Below are 14943 nucleotides of genomic sequence, written 5' to 3'. Positions count from 1 at the left end.
TAGCCAGTAACTCAACCCGCTAACTTAGCCTGTAACTCAGCCCGCTAACTTAGCCTGTAGCTCAGCCCGCTAGCTTAGCCTGTAACTCAGCCCGCTAACTTAGCCTGTATCTCAGCCCGCTAGCTTAGCCAGTAACTCAGCCCGCTAGCTTAGCCTGTATCTCAGCCCGCTAACTTAGCCTGTAACTCAGCCCGCTAGCTTAGCCTGTAACTCAGCCCGCTAACTTAGCCTGTAACTCAGCCCGCTAGCTTAGACTGTAGCTCAGCCCGCTAGCTTAGCCAGTAACTCAACCTGCTAACTTAGCCTGTAACTCAGCCCGCTAGCTTAGCCAGTAACTCAGCCCGCTAACTTAGCCTGTAACTCAGCCCGCTAGCTTAGCCAGTAACTCAGCCCGCTAATTTTGCCTGTAACTCAGCCCGCTAGCTTAGCCTCTAACTCAACTCGCTAACTTAGCCAGTAACTCAGCCCGCTAGCTTAGCCTGTAACTCAGCCCGCTAGCTTAGCCAGTAACTCAGCCCGCTAACTTAGCCAGTAACTCAGCCCGCTAACTTAGCCAGTAACTCAACTTGCTAACTTAGCCAGTATCTCAGCCCCCTAGCTTAGCCAGTAACTCAGCCCGCTAACTTAGCCTGTAACTCAGCCCGCTAGCTTAGCCAGTAACTCAGCCCGCTAACTTAGCCTGTAGCCCAGCCCGCTAGCTTAGCCAGTAACTCAGCCCGCTAACTTAGCCAGTAACTCAGCCCGCTAGCTTAGCCTGTAACTCAACCCGCTAACTTAGCCAGTAACTCAGCCCGCTAACTTAGCCAGTAACTCAGCCCGCTAGCTTAGCCTGTAACTCAACCCGCTAACTTAGCCTGTAACTCAGCCCGCTAACTTAGCCTGTAACTCAGCCCGCTAACTTAGCCAGTAACTCAGCCCGCTAGCTTAGCCTGTAACTCAGCCCGCTAACTTAGCCAGTAACTCAGCCCGCTAGCTTAGCCTGTAACTCAACCCGCTAACTTAGCCAGTAACTCAGCCCGCTAACTTAGCCAGTAACTCAGCCTGCTAACTTAGCCTGTAACTCAGCCCGCTAGCTTAGCCTGTAACTCAACCCGCTAACTTAGCCAGTAACTCAGCCCGCTAACTTAGCCAGTAACTCAGCCCGCTAACTTAGCCAGTATCTCAGGCCCGCTTAGCCAGTAACTCATGCCTGCGTGTATCAGTGGTCAGAGAGAACACTCGACCTGACGTGTATGTTATGAGTCTAATTATCATGTTATGGGTTCTCTACGGGGCTCTGATGGAATAATACACTGTTCTGTTTTTACAGCCAGACCAAAGCGATTGCTTCCTTCCCCCTGCCATTCAAACAGATCATGTGGATGTATTATCAAACAATGAACTATTTTGTTCCTCTGTACCAGTGGAGGCTGCCGAGGGGAGGACGGCTCATAATAATGGCTGGAACAGAGCGAATTAAATGGCATCAAACAAATGGAAACCATGGAAACCATGTGCTTGATGTATTTGATACCATTCCACTCATTCCGCTCAAGCCATTACCACAAGCACATCCTCCCCAATTAAGGTGCCACCAACCTCCTGTGCTCTGTAATGCTATCAATGCACAGCACTCCCTAGTGACCTAGTTGTGATGCAGTAGTTTGTGCTTTTTAAAAACCTGTTGTGTCACATGAAAGACTATGAAAGGGACAGTGTTGTCCTGTGTTTTAGACAAGGACAAACGGAAGCAAAGCTGAAAGCTGTTACAGTTTTTTACAGTTGCTAACAAGTATTTACCTATACTTAAGATACCGTTTCTAAACTCTTAACACAGCAACACACCTACATCACACAATTAGACAAATAGTTAAAGTTCTGCTCAAAACCACATTTTGTTCATTAAATACATTTCAAAATGCAAAACAACTCTACATACACGAACTCTATCAAAACACAGTAAACCCGACTCAATATCTAATCATTCTGTCAAAACACTAGCACATGTTTTCTATCCAAGAGGAGCGTATAGTCAATCATAACACAATGACTTTCTAAATACTAACAGTTGATGGCATTACAAAAACTGCATTACTTTTCAGGTTACGGTTCTACCTGCATACATTAGACAATATGAAATCCATTTTTTTTTATAATTCAGTTTCCTTTTACATTTTTTGGTTGTGTAACGCCTGTCGTCAGAAGGAGTGGACCAAAGCGCAGCATGGAAAGTGTTCATGATTTTATTTATTATCAAAAAACACTTGAACAAAGTAACAAAACGAAAGCGAACAGCTCTGTCAGGTAACAGAGACTAAACAGAAAATAACTACCCACAAAACACAGGTGGGAAAAAGGCTGCCTAAGTATGATTCCCAAACAGAGACAACGATAGACAGCTGCCTCTGATTGGGAATCACACTCGGCCAAAAACAAAGAAATAGAAAACATAGAAATAAAGAAACTATAATGCCCACCCTAGAACAGGACTGGGCATTTTAGTGTTTTTTCCCTTCCGTGCCTTTTTTACTGTAATTGTGTTTTATTTGTACACATTTGGAACCAAAGGTCATTTATGTTGGATTTCTTGTTGATCACTGGCAGCAATTTCATGTTGCTAATAAAGCTTTTACTGCAGCAATTCCTATTTCTTCTACTGTACATTCTATGAAGTAAAGATGACTCATTCACTTTTAGATAGTATGTTGCCAAAATTGCACACATTCGACACTCAACCTGTCACACCCTGGCCTAACCAAAATAGAGAATAACAGCCTCTCTATGGCCAGTGACAGGTTGAGTGTCGAATGTGTGAGTCATTGACAATTTTCGATGAACAAATATAGTTTAATATGTAAGATGGTTAAATAAAGAGCAAAATTATTGACCATTATTATATTATTATTTGTGCCCTGGTCCTATAAGAGCTCTTTGTCACTTCCCACAAGCTTTGTGGGAAGTTGTGACAAAAACTCACACTCATGGTTATGTTTAAGAAATGTACCGTATATGTGTGGCAGGCTTACACTGATGGTAAAAAACAACATTTGAGAGTGTGCTGACCCTGGTGCTAGAGGGGGTACGCAGCTGACCCTGGTGCTAGAGGGGGTACGCAGCTGACCCTGGTGCTAGAGGGGGTACGCAGCTGAAGGTTGAATGTTTGAAGGGGTACGGGACTATAGGGCATGTTTCCTCACATGATTGGCTGACTCAGGGCATGCTCCTTACACGATTAGCAGGCTCACGGCATGCTTCCTCACACGATTAGCAGGCTCAGGGCATGCTTCCTCACACGATTGGCTGGCTCACGGCATGCTTCCTCACACGATTAGCAGGCTCACGGCATTCTTCCTCACACGATTAGCAGGCTCAGGGCATGCTTCCTCACACGATTAGCAGGCTCACGGCATGCTTCCTCACACGATTAGCAGGCTCAGGGCATGCTTCCTCACACGATTAGCAGGCTCAGGGCATGCTTCCTCACACGATTAGCAGGCTCAGGGCATGCTTCCTCACACGATTGGCTGGCTCACGGCATGCTTCCTCACACGATTAGCAGGCTCAGGGCATGCTTCCTCACACGATTAGCAGGCTCAGGGCATGCTTCCTCACACGATTGGCTGGCTCACGGCATGCTTCCTCACACGATTGGCTGGCTTAGGGCATGCTTCCTCAAGAGCAGTACAGATTTAGGATCTTAATTTGATTACTATTTTGTAGCTGAGAATGTTCCTGAATGTTCTAAAGTTTGTTATTTCCACTTTAAAATGTAGGACTTGACTTGCCCTAATGAAACATGTATTAACACCTTCAAAAAAATGCCCATTAATTATAATCCACACAATAATTCACATTTCTTGTTGCTGCAGGATTATTTTCCTGTTGTAGCAAACTTGCTCAAATGAAGATCCTACATCTGCAGTGTCCTGGATGCACACTGACCCCTGCTCTCTCTCCATCCTACAATCTGAGATAATAGTTACTATTCCACTTGGTCAGGTGGTTGGGTCAGGGTGATCTGGGAGGGTTGACACAGTTAGTTATATAATACATGTGTTTGTTTAACATGCAGAATATGGTGCTGGTTTGTTAATCTCAATGACTAACCAATCATCTTGAGATTGAACTAATAACCAACCTATCAGATATGGGCTGCTTGAACTAATAACCAACCTATCAGATATGGGCTGCTTGAACTAATAACCAACCTATCAGAAATGGGCTGCTTGAACTAATAACCAACCTATCAGTAATGGGCTGCTTGAACTAATAACCAACCTATCAGATATGGGCTGCTTGAACTAATAACTAACCTATCAGATATGGGCTGCTTGAACTAATAACCAACCTATCAGTAATGGGCTGCTTGAACTAATAACCAACCTATCAGTAACGGGCTGCTTGAACTAATAACCAACCTATCAGAAATGGGCTGCTTGAACTAATAACCAACCTATCAGATATGGGCTGCTTGAACTAATAACCAACCTATCAGAAATGGGCTGCTTGAACTAATAACCAACCTATCAGAAATGGGCTGCTTGAACTAATAACCAACCTATCAGAAATGGGCTGCTTGAACTAATAACCAACCTATCAGATATGGGCTGCTTGAACTAATAACCAACCTATCAGATATGGGCTGCTTGAACTAATAACCAACCTATCAGATATGGGCTGCTTGAACTAATAACCAACCTATCAGGAATGGGCTGCCACTAAGAATAGAAGTTACGTTGTCAACATACAGAATATCACAGGCACCATAAACTACCAGAAAAAAAAAACAACAGTAGCAAGACCTTGTAAGGATGAGGAAGTATATTTGATTTGGATAGTATGTTTTGGAAAAAGGGATATAAGGATGAATCTTGTACGAGAGAAAGAAATGAAGAATCCCAGTTGAGAGAGGGTAGAGAGATAGAGAGATGAGAGAGGGTAGAGAGATGAGAGAGGGAGAGAGATAGAGAGAGAGAGATGAGAGAGGGAGAGAGAGGAGAGAGGGTAGAGAGATAGATAGAGAGAGATGAGAGAGGGAGAGAGATGAGAGAGGGTAGAGAGATAGAGAGATGAGAGAGGGAGAGAGAGAGATGAGAGAGGGTAGAGAGATAGAGAGAGAGAGAGATGAGAGAGGGTAGAGAGATGAGAGATGAGAGAGGGAGAGAGATAGAGAGAGAGATGAGAGAGGGTAGAGAGATAGAGAGAGAGAGATGAGAGAGGGAGAGATAGAGAGAGAGAGAGATGAGAGAGGGTAGAGAGATAGATAGAGAGAGATGAGAGGGAGAGAGAGATGAGAGAGGGTAGAGAGAGAGAGATGAGAGAGATAGAGAGAGAGATGAGAGAGGGAGAGAGAGATGAGAGAGGGTAGAGAGATAGATAGAGAGAGATGAGAGAGGGAGAGAGATAGAGAGAGAGATGAGAGAGGGTAGAGAGATAGAGAGATGAGAGAGGGAGAGAGATGAGAGAGGGAGAGAGAGATGAGAGAGGGTAGAGAGATAGATAGAGAGAGATGAGAGAGGGAGAGAGATAGAGAGAGAGATGAGAGAGGGTAGAGAGATAGAGAGATGAGAGAGGGAGAGAGATGAGAGAGGGAGAGAGAGATGAGAGAGGGTAGAGAGATAGAGAGAGAGATAGATGAGAGAGGGTAGAGAGATGAGAGAGGGAGAGAGATAGAGAGAGAGGGTAGAGAGATAGAGAGAGAGAGATGAGAGAGGGAGAGATAGAGAGAGAGAGATGAGAGAGGGTAGAGAGATAGATAGAGAGAGATGAGAGGGAGAGAGAGATGAGAGAGAGAGATGAGAGAGAGAGAGAGAGATGAGAGAGGGTAGAGAGATAGAGAGATGAGAGAGGGTAGAGAGATGAGAGAGAGAGATGAGAGAGGGAGAGAGATAGAGAGAGAGATGAGAGAGGGTAGAGAGATAGAGAGAGAGAGAGATGAGAGAGGGTAGAGAGAGAGAGATGAGAGAGGGACAGAGAGAGAGAGATGAGAGAGGGTAGAGAGAGAGAGATGAGAGAGGGAGAGAGATAGAGAGAGAGATGAGAGAGGGTAGAGAGATAGAGAGAGAGAGATGAGAGAGGGAGAGATAGAGAGAGAGAGAGATGAGAGAGGGTAGAGAGATAGATAGAGAGAGATGAGAGGGAGAGAGAGATGAGAGAGGGTAGAGAGAGAGAGATGAGAGAGATGAGAGAGGGAGAGAGAGATGAGAGAGGGTAGAGAGATAGATAGAGAGAGATGAGAGAGGGAGAGAGATAGAGAGAGAGATGAGAGAGGGTAGAGAGATAGAGAGATGAGAGAGGGAGAGAGATGAGAGAGGGAGAGAGAGATGAGAGAGGGTAGAGAGATAGATAGAGAGAGATGAGAGAGGGAGAGAGATAGAGAGAGAGATGAGAGAGGGTAGAGAGATAGAGAGATGAGAGAGGGAGAGAGATGAGAGAGGGAGAGAGAGATGAGAGAGGGTAGAGAGATAGAGAGAGAGATAGATGAGAGAGGGTAGAGAGATGAGAGAGGGAGAGAGATAGAGAGAGAGGGTAGAGAGATAGAGAGAGAGAGATGAGAGAGGGAGAGATAGAGAGAGAGAGATGAGAGAGGGTAGAGAGATAGATAGAGAGAGATGAGAGGGAGAGAGAGATGAGAGAGAGAGATGAGAGAGAGAGAGAGAGATGAGAGAGGGTAGAGAGATAGAGAGATGAGAGAGGGTAGAGAGATGAGAGAGAGAGATGAGAGAGGGAGAGAGATAGAGAGAGAGATGAGAGAGGGTAGAGAGATAGAGAGAGAGAGAGATGAGAGAGGGTAGAGAGAGAGAGATGAGAGAGGGACAGAGAGAGAGAGATGAGAGAGGGTAGAGAGAGAGAGATGAGAGAGGGAGAGAGATACATAGAGGGAAAGAGAAAGGAGAGAGTGATAAATAGAGTTGAAATGAGAGAAAGAGTGAGAGATAGTGAGAGAAAAGAGCAAGAGAGAGAGGGGGGGAGAGGGAGGGGGGGGGATCAAGCAGAGTGAGCCTCCATCTGCAGCTTGGCTGGGCTCTGCTCTGGGAGAGAGGGAGGGAGGGAGTCAGTCAGGAGACATGCCTTCTGGCAGGAATCTAGCTGTAGAGCTGTAGAAGAGACAGCTGTGTTTGGTGGAGGTATTTTTAAACGCATCAATGCTGCTCCAATCCCCTCGCCTCGGCCCTCCTATTTATAGCCGGGGCCGGCCATTGTTCTATTTCTGTCACCTGTGGGCCACGCTGTTGTTAATTCACATGCAAATTAAGCTTGCACCCTCTCCGGCTCAAGCATTACTTTCCTGTGAGAGGTTGACGGGTAAACAGTGCACGGCTTAGCTCAGCTCTGACTAGGACACCCCCCACTGGAAGGTTGAAACACAGGCAGGCAGGCTCACTCTCACCGCTCAGACATTACTGAGAGAGGAACAGAGAGGAGAAGACAGACAGACGAGAGAGAGAGAGAGAGAGAGAGAGAGAGAGAGAGAGAGAGAGAGAGAGAGAGAGAGAGAGAGAGAGAGAGAGAGAGAGAGAGAGAGAGAGAGAGAGAGAGAGAGAGAGAGAGAGAGAGAGAGAGAGAGAGAGAGAGAGAGAGAGAGAGAGATCAGAGGGAATAAGAGCAGGGTAGTAGTTCAGTGTCACAACAAGAGAAGAGAATCAGACTGCCAGTCATCTTCTAACTCTGTCTGAACAGGGACTTCTTGACTGAATCTCTGTGTTCTATTGTGCTGTGTAGTCACAGTATAGTGGGGAAAGCCTCACAGAGGGAGTGTGTGGTGTGGTTGCGTTTCAGCACAGCAAGAGAGAGAGAGAGGAAAAGGAGGAGAGCTGTTTCTGTCTCTAGTCGCTGTACGTCGTCGTGGTCGTTCCCCTGAGTGCACTGCTGCGAGAGGGTTGGCTCTTTGGGGACAGGAAGAGCAGAGTTTGCAATGCGACCTGAGCGCTGAGTGGAGTATGCTGCAGACGATTTACGAGATCGAGTCAAATTTCTCCACCACAACAAACAAGCTCGTTGGCCACCAGCGACTCTTGGACCAGCAGAAGATGCACAACGGTAACTCAGGTGACCAGACCCACCAGGCTCTCTCTCTGCTCCTAAAGGGATAGCCTTTCTTTCTCTTTTTTCTCTGGATTTTTATAGCACTATTATCCTCTCTCTTATTCTCTCTCTCAATCTCTCTGTTTCTCTTCATCTGGCGGTCTGCCGCTCTCTCTCCTTATTTCTCTCTCTCTCTCTCTCTCTCTCTCTCTCTCTCTCTCTCTCTCTCTCTCTCTCTCTCTCTCTCTCTCTCTCTCTCTACCTCCCTCTCCCTCTGTTTCATTCTCTCAACTCTCCGGTCTCTCCCAGTCAGTCTCTATCTATCTGCCTCTGTGAAAGGAGGGCTCCAAACTTCTCAGCACAGCAACGCGTTATGATCAGGCACTGCTTTCTGTATCCAGGTATTTACGTGTGTGATATTATACTGCATGGTTTTACAGTGTGCGGTGCTTATGGATGGGAAGTATTCATTTACTGTCATTGTTTCTCTGTTTGCTTGTGTCTGAATGGAGTAAAACAAACATGTTTAAAACTGTCTGTATAGTGAGTGTTAGTAAATACACCTAGTTTTATCATTGTGTGGATATGGACTGAATGCACTGTTTGGATTTGTTTTGGTGCATATTAATAGCACTGTGCTTTTTACAGTCATTGTCACCACAATGAAATGTCATGAAAACATGAAAGGGATGTTGTGTTTGGATAGGGAGGCTTCCATGTCAGTCTTCACTTTCTGAGGTATAACAGTAACAGGAAATGCCATGGTAAAAATACAGACAGTACAAGGCAAACGGAAATGAACATCAAAAGATTATCTCTGTGTCTCTGTGGATGTTTACCAAACACAATGACATTCTATTTCTGAACTGAGAAATGAATCTCAGGGTTCAAACGAATCTGACATCATTCTGAGTAATGTTGGTTTACGGTATTCACTCAATGTGAGTCACTCTGCTATTCTCTGCCTTTTGGACTTGTGGTAGTTCAGAAAATTCACTTGGCTCTTGTCATCTAATGGGTCTAGGGCTGTTGGACCAGCATTGTATTATGGGAAAGCACACACACTACAGTAAATGTCAGGACTTTTGGTGGGCAGCATTGTTATGACAATACACAGATTGAGTCATGTACTGCGTATTGTAGGCAGAGAGTTGTATACAGGAAATGAATATTATGGCTATTGATTTCTCAATAACTTGTGAACATTAGAGATAAACACTTAAATTATTCATTTCACACATCCTCACATTGATCACCAAGGATATCACATGCTCTGTGGACATGACTCTTATAGTGTGTTTCTGTAAACTCAGTGTATTTCTCCTCATACGCATTGTACTGTTGTCTGTTGCAGAACTATATTTAACCACCAGTACAGTATATTAACTACAGGACAAACACATCTCTACTTAATTAACCACAGAACCAACACATCTCTACTTAATTAACCACAGAACCAACACATCTCTACTTAATTAACCACAGAACCAACACATATCTACTTAATTAACCACAGAACCAACACATCTCTACTTAATTAACCACAGAACAAACACATCTCTACTTAATTAACCACAGAACCAACACATCTCTACTTAATTAACCACAGAACCAACACATCTCTACTTAATTAACCACAGAACCAACACATCTCTACTTAATTAACCACAGAACCAACACATCTCTACTTAATTAACCACAGAACCAACACATCTCTACTTAATTAACCACAGAACAAACACATCTCTACTTAATTAACCACAGAACAAACACATCTCTACTTAATTAACCACAGAACCAACACATCTCTACTTAATTAACCACAGAACCAACACATCTCTACTTAATTAACCACAGAACAAACACATCTCTACTTAATTAACCACAGAACTAACACATCTCTACTCATTAACTACATACTGCATTGTTATTAAATTCTGTCCTATTCTATTCTGCTCTGTTCAATTATATTCTATTCTGTCCTATTTTATTCTGCTCTATTCTATTCTATTCTGTCCTATTCTATTCTGCTCTGTTCTATTATATTCTATTCTATTATATCCTATTATATTATATTCTGTCCTATTCTATTCTGCTCTGTTCTATTATATTCTATTATATTATGTCTCTATTCTGTCCTATTCTATTCTGCTCTGCTCTGTTCTATTCTATTCTGTCCTATTCTATTATGCTCTGTTCTGCTCTATTCTATTCTGTCTTATTATATTATGCTCTGTTCTATTCTTTTCTGTCCTATTCTATTATGCTCTGTTCTATTCTGTTCTGCTCTATTCTATTCTGCTCTGTTTGATTCTGTTGTATTCTATTCTGCTCTGTTCGATTATGTTCTATTCTGTCCTATTCTATTCTGCTATGTTTTATTCTGTTGTATTCTCTTCTATTCTGCCCTGTTCTATTATGTTCTATTATGTCCTATTCTATTCTGCTCTGTTCAATTCTGTTCTATTTTTCTCTGTTCTATTCTGCTCTGTTCTATTCTGCCCTGTTCTATTCCATTCTGTTCTATTATATCCTGTAGACAAGCTGAAAGGTTGTACAGTACATGACCCATGGTAGTTAGCACAACAAGAAGAGCAGAACAAATGTGAATAAGGCTCTAGCATGACACATTCTATCTCCTCTGCTCTGTCAATAGAGCACCAGGTCAATCCCAACATCCATTGCTGCTTTTCCCTTTCCTTCGAGCCATGCATTTCAGGTCTTCTTCTTTTTCTTCTTCTCCCAGAACATTATCTGCCAAACAACAAGATATTTTAAGTGCCTGAAATTCAGGCTTCTTGCTTATTCTGTGGGTCAGCTATTCTTAGGTGTGTTATTTTGGGCTTATGGCATTAGCCAGCTAAGATTAGGCGCCTTGCCGTCTTTATCACTCCATCTCAGCAGCCAGCAGCACACCCCTGATATAACAGTGCTTTGGAAGGAGAGATATACTTCATTTATCATTTACCTATTTAGTGTGTGTGTGTGTGTGTGTGTGTGTGTGTGTGTGTGTGTGTGTGTGTGTGTGTGTGTGTGTGTGTGTGTGTGTGTGTGTGTGTGTGTGTGTGTGTGTGTGTGTGTGTGTGTGTGTAATGTGTGTGTAATGTGTGCATGTGTGTGTGTAATGTGTGTGTGTGTAATGTGTGTGTGTGCGTGTGCGTGTGTGTGTGCCTGTCTCTTATTCTGGTTTCACTTGTTGACGATTATATTTTCGGTTCTAAAAATAGCCTTGTCACATGCCTTTTATGACGGCTGCATGGGAGGCAGGGAGGCACCACAGTGACTGCTGCACAGCACACAGGTCTGTTCTGTTGGACTAAGACCATGGGAGGCAGGGTTAACAGGGTAAAAACAAGTTGTTAGGAATTTGACCTAGTGAAGCTCACATACAGAAAGATACACATACATTCATTTCCTGACAGTTCACATGTTAGACATGACATCTGAAACCATCTAAAATGATGTGTTATGACTGGGTTTATAATCACATTCAATGGTGATGAAGCTGTCCTTGCCACTATCTGGAGAACCAACATTCATAAAGGTTTCTGTCCACAGAGCTCTTCGTGAATTCACACTTCATTTAATAACACTCTCATCTCTCCGGCTTTCATGTTGAAGAAGCTCAATGAATTCAGGGGGAGGAAGACAACACGTCTTTGTGATTTTAATGAGATGAGCCATGTAACAGTGACATCAACATGTTCTAACGTGACCAAAACAAAGTGCTCAGACACAAAGGCTTTTTGAAAAAGAGAAAATGACTAATTAGTTAACTAAATGTAATGTCAGGAAGTGGGATTGTTGAGAATAATAAAACTCAAAACAGCACTGTGTTTATAATGCGCTATAATATGACCATGGCCTCTCCTTTGTCTGCTGCTCTCTCTACCGTTATATTCATTTCAATCATCTGCTGCTTAACAAAGACTGTCATTGGTGAATTACATTTATATATTGCATTACAGTTACTCTGTACCCCTTCTGCATTACAAATATGTAACAAGATGTTTCCCTTGAACTGTTAAACAATAGTTGAACGTTCCAAATATACGGTTTGAATATTAATAATCGATAAGCATAGTCTTGGTATCAAGCAATTATTTCTTCACTCTAATAATTTGATACAAATTTGATGAAATGTAGAGGAACATGATATTAGAGGAACAGCTGTTGTTGATGTTGCGTCATTTCTAATCCACAACGGCCTATCAGAGGTTCTGTATCGTGTGACGCTCTGTTGAGTTGCTGTGAATGTGCTGGGCCCACATCCTTCCATCACTGGGCTGATGATTGGACCTGTACAAGGAAAAAGACAGGCTTTGCATGGCATCCTGGGGAGGTAGTAAAGTGCTATACAAATGGGAAACGTATAGTTCTCTCTCTGTCTGCCACCGTTATGTACATTATTTTGATTGTGTTGCTATGTTACTGTACATTACAGAACGGTAGTCATTTTGGGAGGTGACAGAGTCCTATAGACTGTATAAAGCAGTGCCCCATGGTTGGACAGTTTCATTACATTAAAGGGCTACTTTTGGATTTTCACCAGTCAGATGAACTTGTGGATAGCATTTTTATTAGTGCAATTGCTAACTAGCATGCTTGCAGATAACCATAGACTTCCAGTCATTGTACTAACGCTAGTTAGCATTGGCTCACGAGACTACCTCCATCTTCCTTCATACTGGACACAGAGACACACCACAGAGTTCATCTGACTCTTGGGAAGTAGATAAAGGGCCAAAATCCCGAAGTATCCCTTTAAGGACATACACATTAAACTCTATGGTGAATGAGCGGGGTTTGAGCGGTTCGGTTTGTGGCACTGCGCGGCAGCGGCTCGGCTCCTTTTGTTAGCTATAGAAGATAGTCTGCAAGCCACAGCTCTGTTTGAGCTGCAAAGACGAGCCTGACCGCCTGGGACTTAAAAATAAAGGTCTGTTTCCTGCTTTAGACGTGCCAGCTGCCCAAAAATAACAAGGCACCTAATGAGAGATCCAGCACCACATAGCAGACCCAAGCATCAGGCTATTCCTGCCTTGAAACATCTTCTGCATCTCCCAGTTTCTATTTATACAAGGCCAGTTAGAAAGGGCTCTAAAAGCTTGGTTGAATGTCACAATGCTTTTGGAAAGCAGGAAAAAGTATTGTTTGGGATTGTTGGATTGACTATATTGCACTGTATTTATAATTAAGTGTCAGTTGTTGTGATCTAATTTTTAGTTTGTTGATGTCTTTTCACTTATATTCAGATAATTTTGGATTGTTGGATTGTAAGTGTTATATTATTATTATTGTTACTGGCTTGTTGTTTGTTGCTGTCTTTTAACGAATGTGTCTGTAAGAGCCAAAACAGATGTAGAATCTTATTTGATCGCTCTTTTGTTGCTGAGAATTCTTCTTCGCCACAGGAAATGCAGATGAGCTTCCTGATTTACATAAATTCACTGAAAACCCTCATTAACACACTGTTATATTAAGATTATTGCACTTTTTATGTAGCTTACTTTTGTCCAGCTAATAGCCCAACCACCGACCAAGCAACATTATGGACTAAATGTTCAAATCCTGTTGCTGCAGGATTATTTTACTATGACAATACTGGTCAAATTAAGATCCTACATCTGTAGTTAATAATTTTAAGTGATATCATGGTTTATATGGCTCCCTTGACTGGCAACAGGATAATGGAAAATGCTGGAAAAGCAATAATTGGCTTGTTATCATTTAGACTCAGAGTTTAGTACTTACTCCTTTCCTGGCATGGATTTATTTAGACAGGAGCTCTATGGTATTGTTATTATAGTCTTCACAGAGCTCTATAATATTATTATGGTCTTCACAGAGCTCTATAATATTATTATGGTCTATACAGAGATCTATAATATTAATATAGTCTTCACAGAGCTCTATAATATTATTATGGTCTTCACAGAGCTCTATAAAATTAATATGGTCTATACAGAGATCTATAATATTATTATGGTCTATACAGAGATCTATAATATTATTATGGTCTTCACAGAGCTCTATAATATTATTATAGTCTTCACAGAGCTCTATAATATTATTATGGTCTTCACAGAGCTCTATAATATTATTATGGTCTTCACAGAGCTCTAAAATATTATTATGGTTTTCACAGAGCTCTATAATATTATTATGGTCTTCACAGAGCTCTATAATATTATTATGGTCTATACAGAGATCTATAATATTAATATAGTCTTCACAGAGCTCTATAATATTATTATGGTCTATACAGAGCTCTATAATATTATTATGGTCTTCACAGAGCTCTATAATATTATTATGGTCTTCACAGAGCTCTATAATATTATTATGATCTTCACAGAGATCTATAATATTAATATAGTCTTCACAGAGCTCTATAATATTATTATGGTCTATACAGAGATCTATAATATTATTATGGTCTTCACAAAGTGTTGCAAAGTGTTGCTATGTGAAGCAGTCAAGGAAAGTGCCATCAGAAAGATGAATAACCCAATACTTGTTAATTAACCTAGTGGGGATACGTCTACTTAGTGTCATAGTGTCGGCCACAGTCTCATCTCCATTCAGAATGATACATTAAACACTATGGGTCAGTTTATCGGACACTGATTAATTAAGACAATACTATATATATATAAAAGTATGTGGACACGCCTTCAAATTAGTGGATTCGGCTATTTCAGCCACACCCGTTGCTGACAGCACACAGCCATGCAATCATCATAGGATGCCACCTTTCCAACAAGTCAGTTCGTCAAATTTCTGCCCTGCAAGAGCTGCCCCGGTCAACTGTAAGTGATGTTATTGTGAAGTGGAAACGTCTAGGAGCAACAACGGCTCAACCACAAAGTGGTAGGCCACACAAGCTCACAGAAAGGGACCTCCGAGTGCTGAAGCGCATAAAAATCGTCTGTCCTC

General features: G+C 42.3%; 1 protein-coding gene across 1 annotated transcript in view; it reads left to right on the top strand.

Moving 5' to 3' along the window:
- The first annotated feature begins 7784 nt into the window (after positions 1–7784).
- Positions 7785–14943, top strand: part of hdac9b (histone deacetylase 9b) — a 70726-nt gene continuing 63567 nt past the window's right edge. The window contains exon 1 of the mRNA XM_038995124.1: positions 7785–8028. Within this exon, the coding sequence (XP_038851052.1) occupies positions 7920–8028 (109 nt within the window). The 5' untranslated portion in view covers positions 7785–7919. The remainder of the gene's footprint in view (positions 8029–14943) is intronic.

This window comes from Salvelinus namaycush, chromosome 5, assembly GCF_016432855.1.
Source record: "Salvelinus namaycush isolate Seneca chromosome 5, SaNama_1.0, whole genome shotgun sequence".
Taxonomy (NCBI): Eukaryota; Metazoa; Chordata; class Actinopteri; order Salmoniformes; family Salmonidae; genus Salvelinus; species Salvelinus namaycush.
The sequence above is the reverse complement of the archived record's forward strand: the minus strand, read 5'-3'. Positions and strand labels throughout refer to the sequence as shown.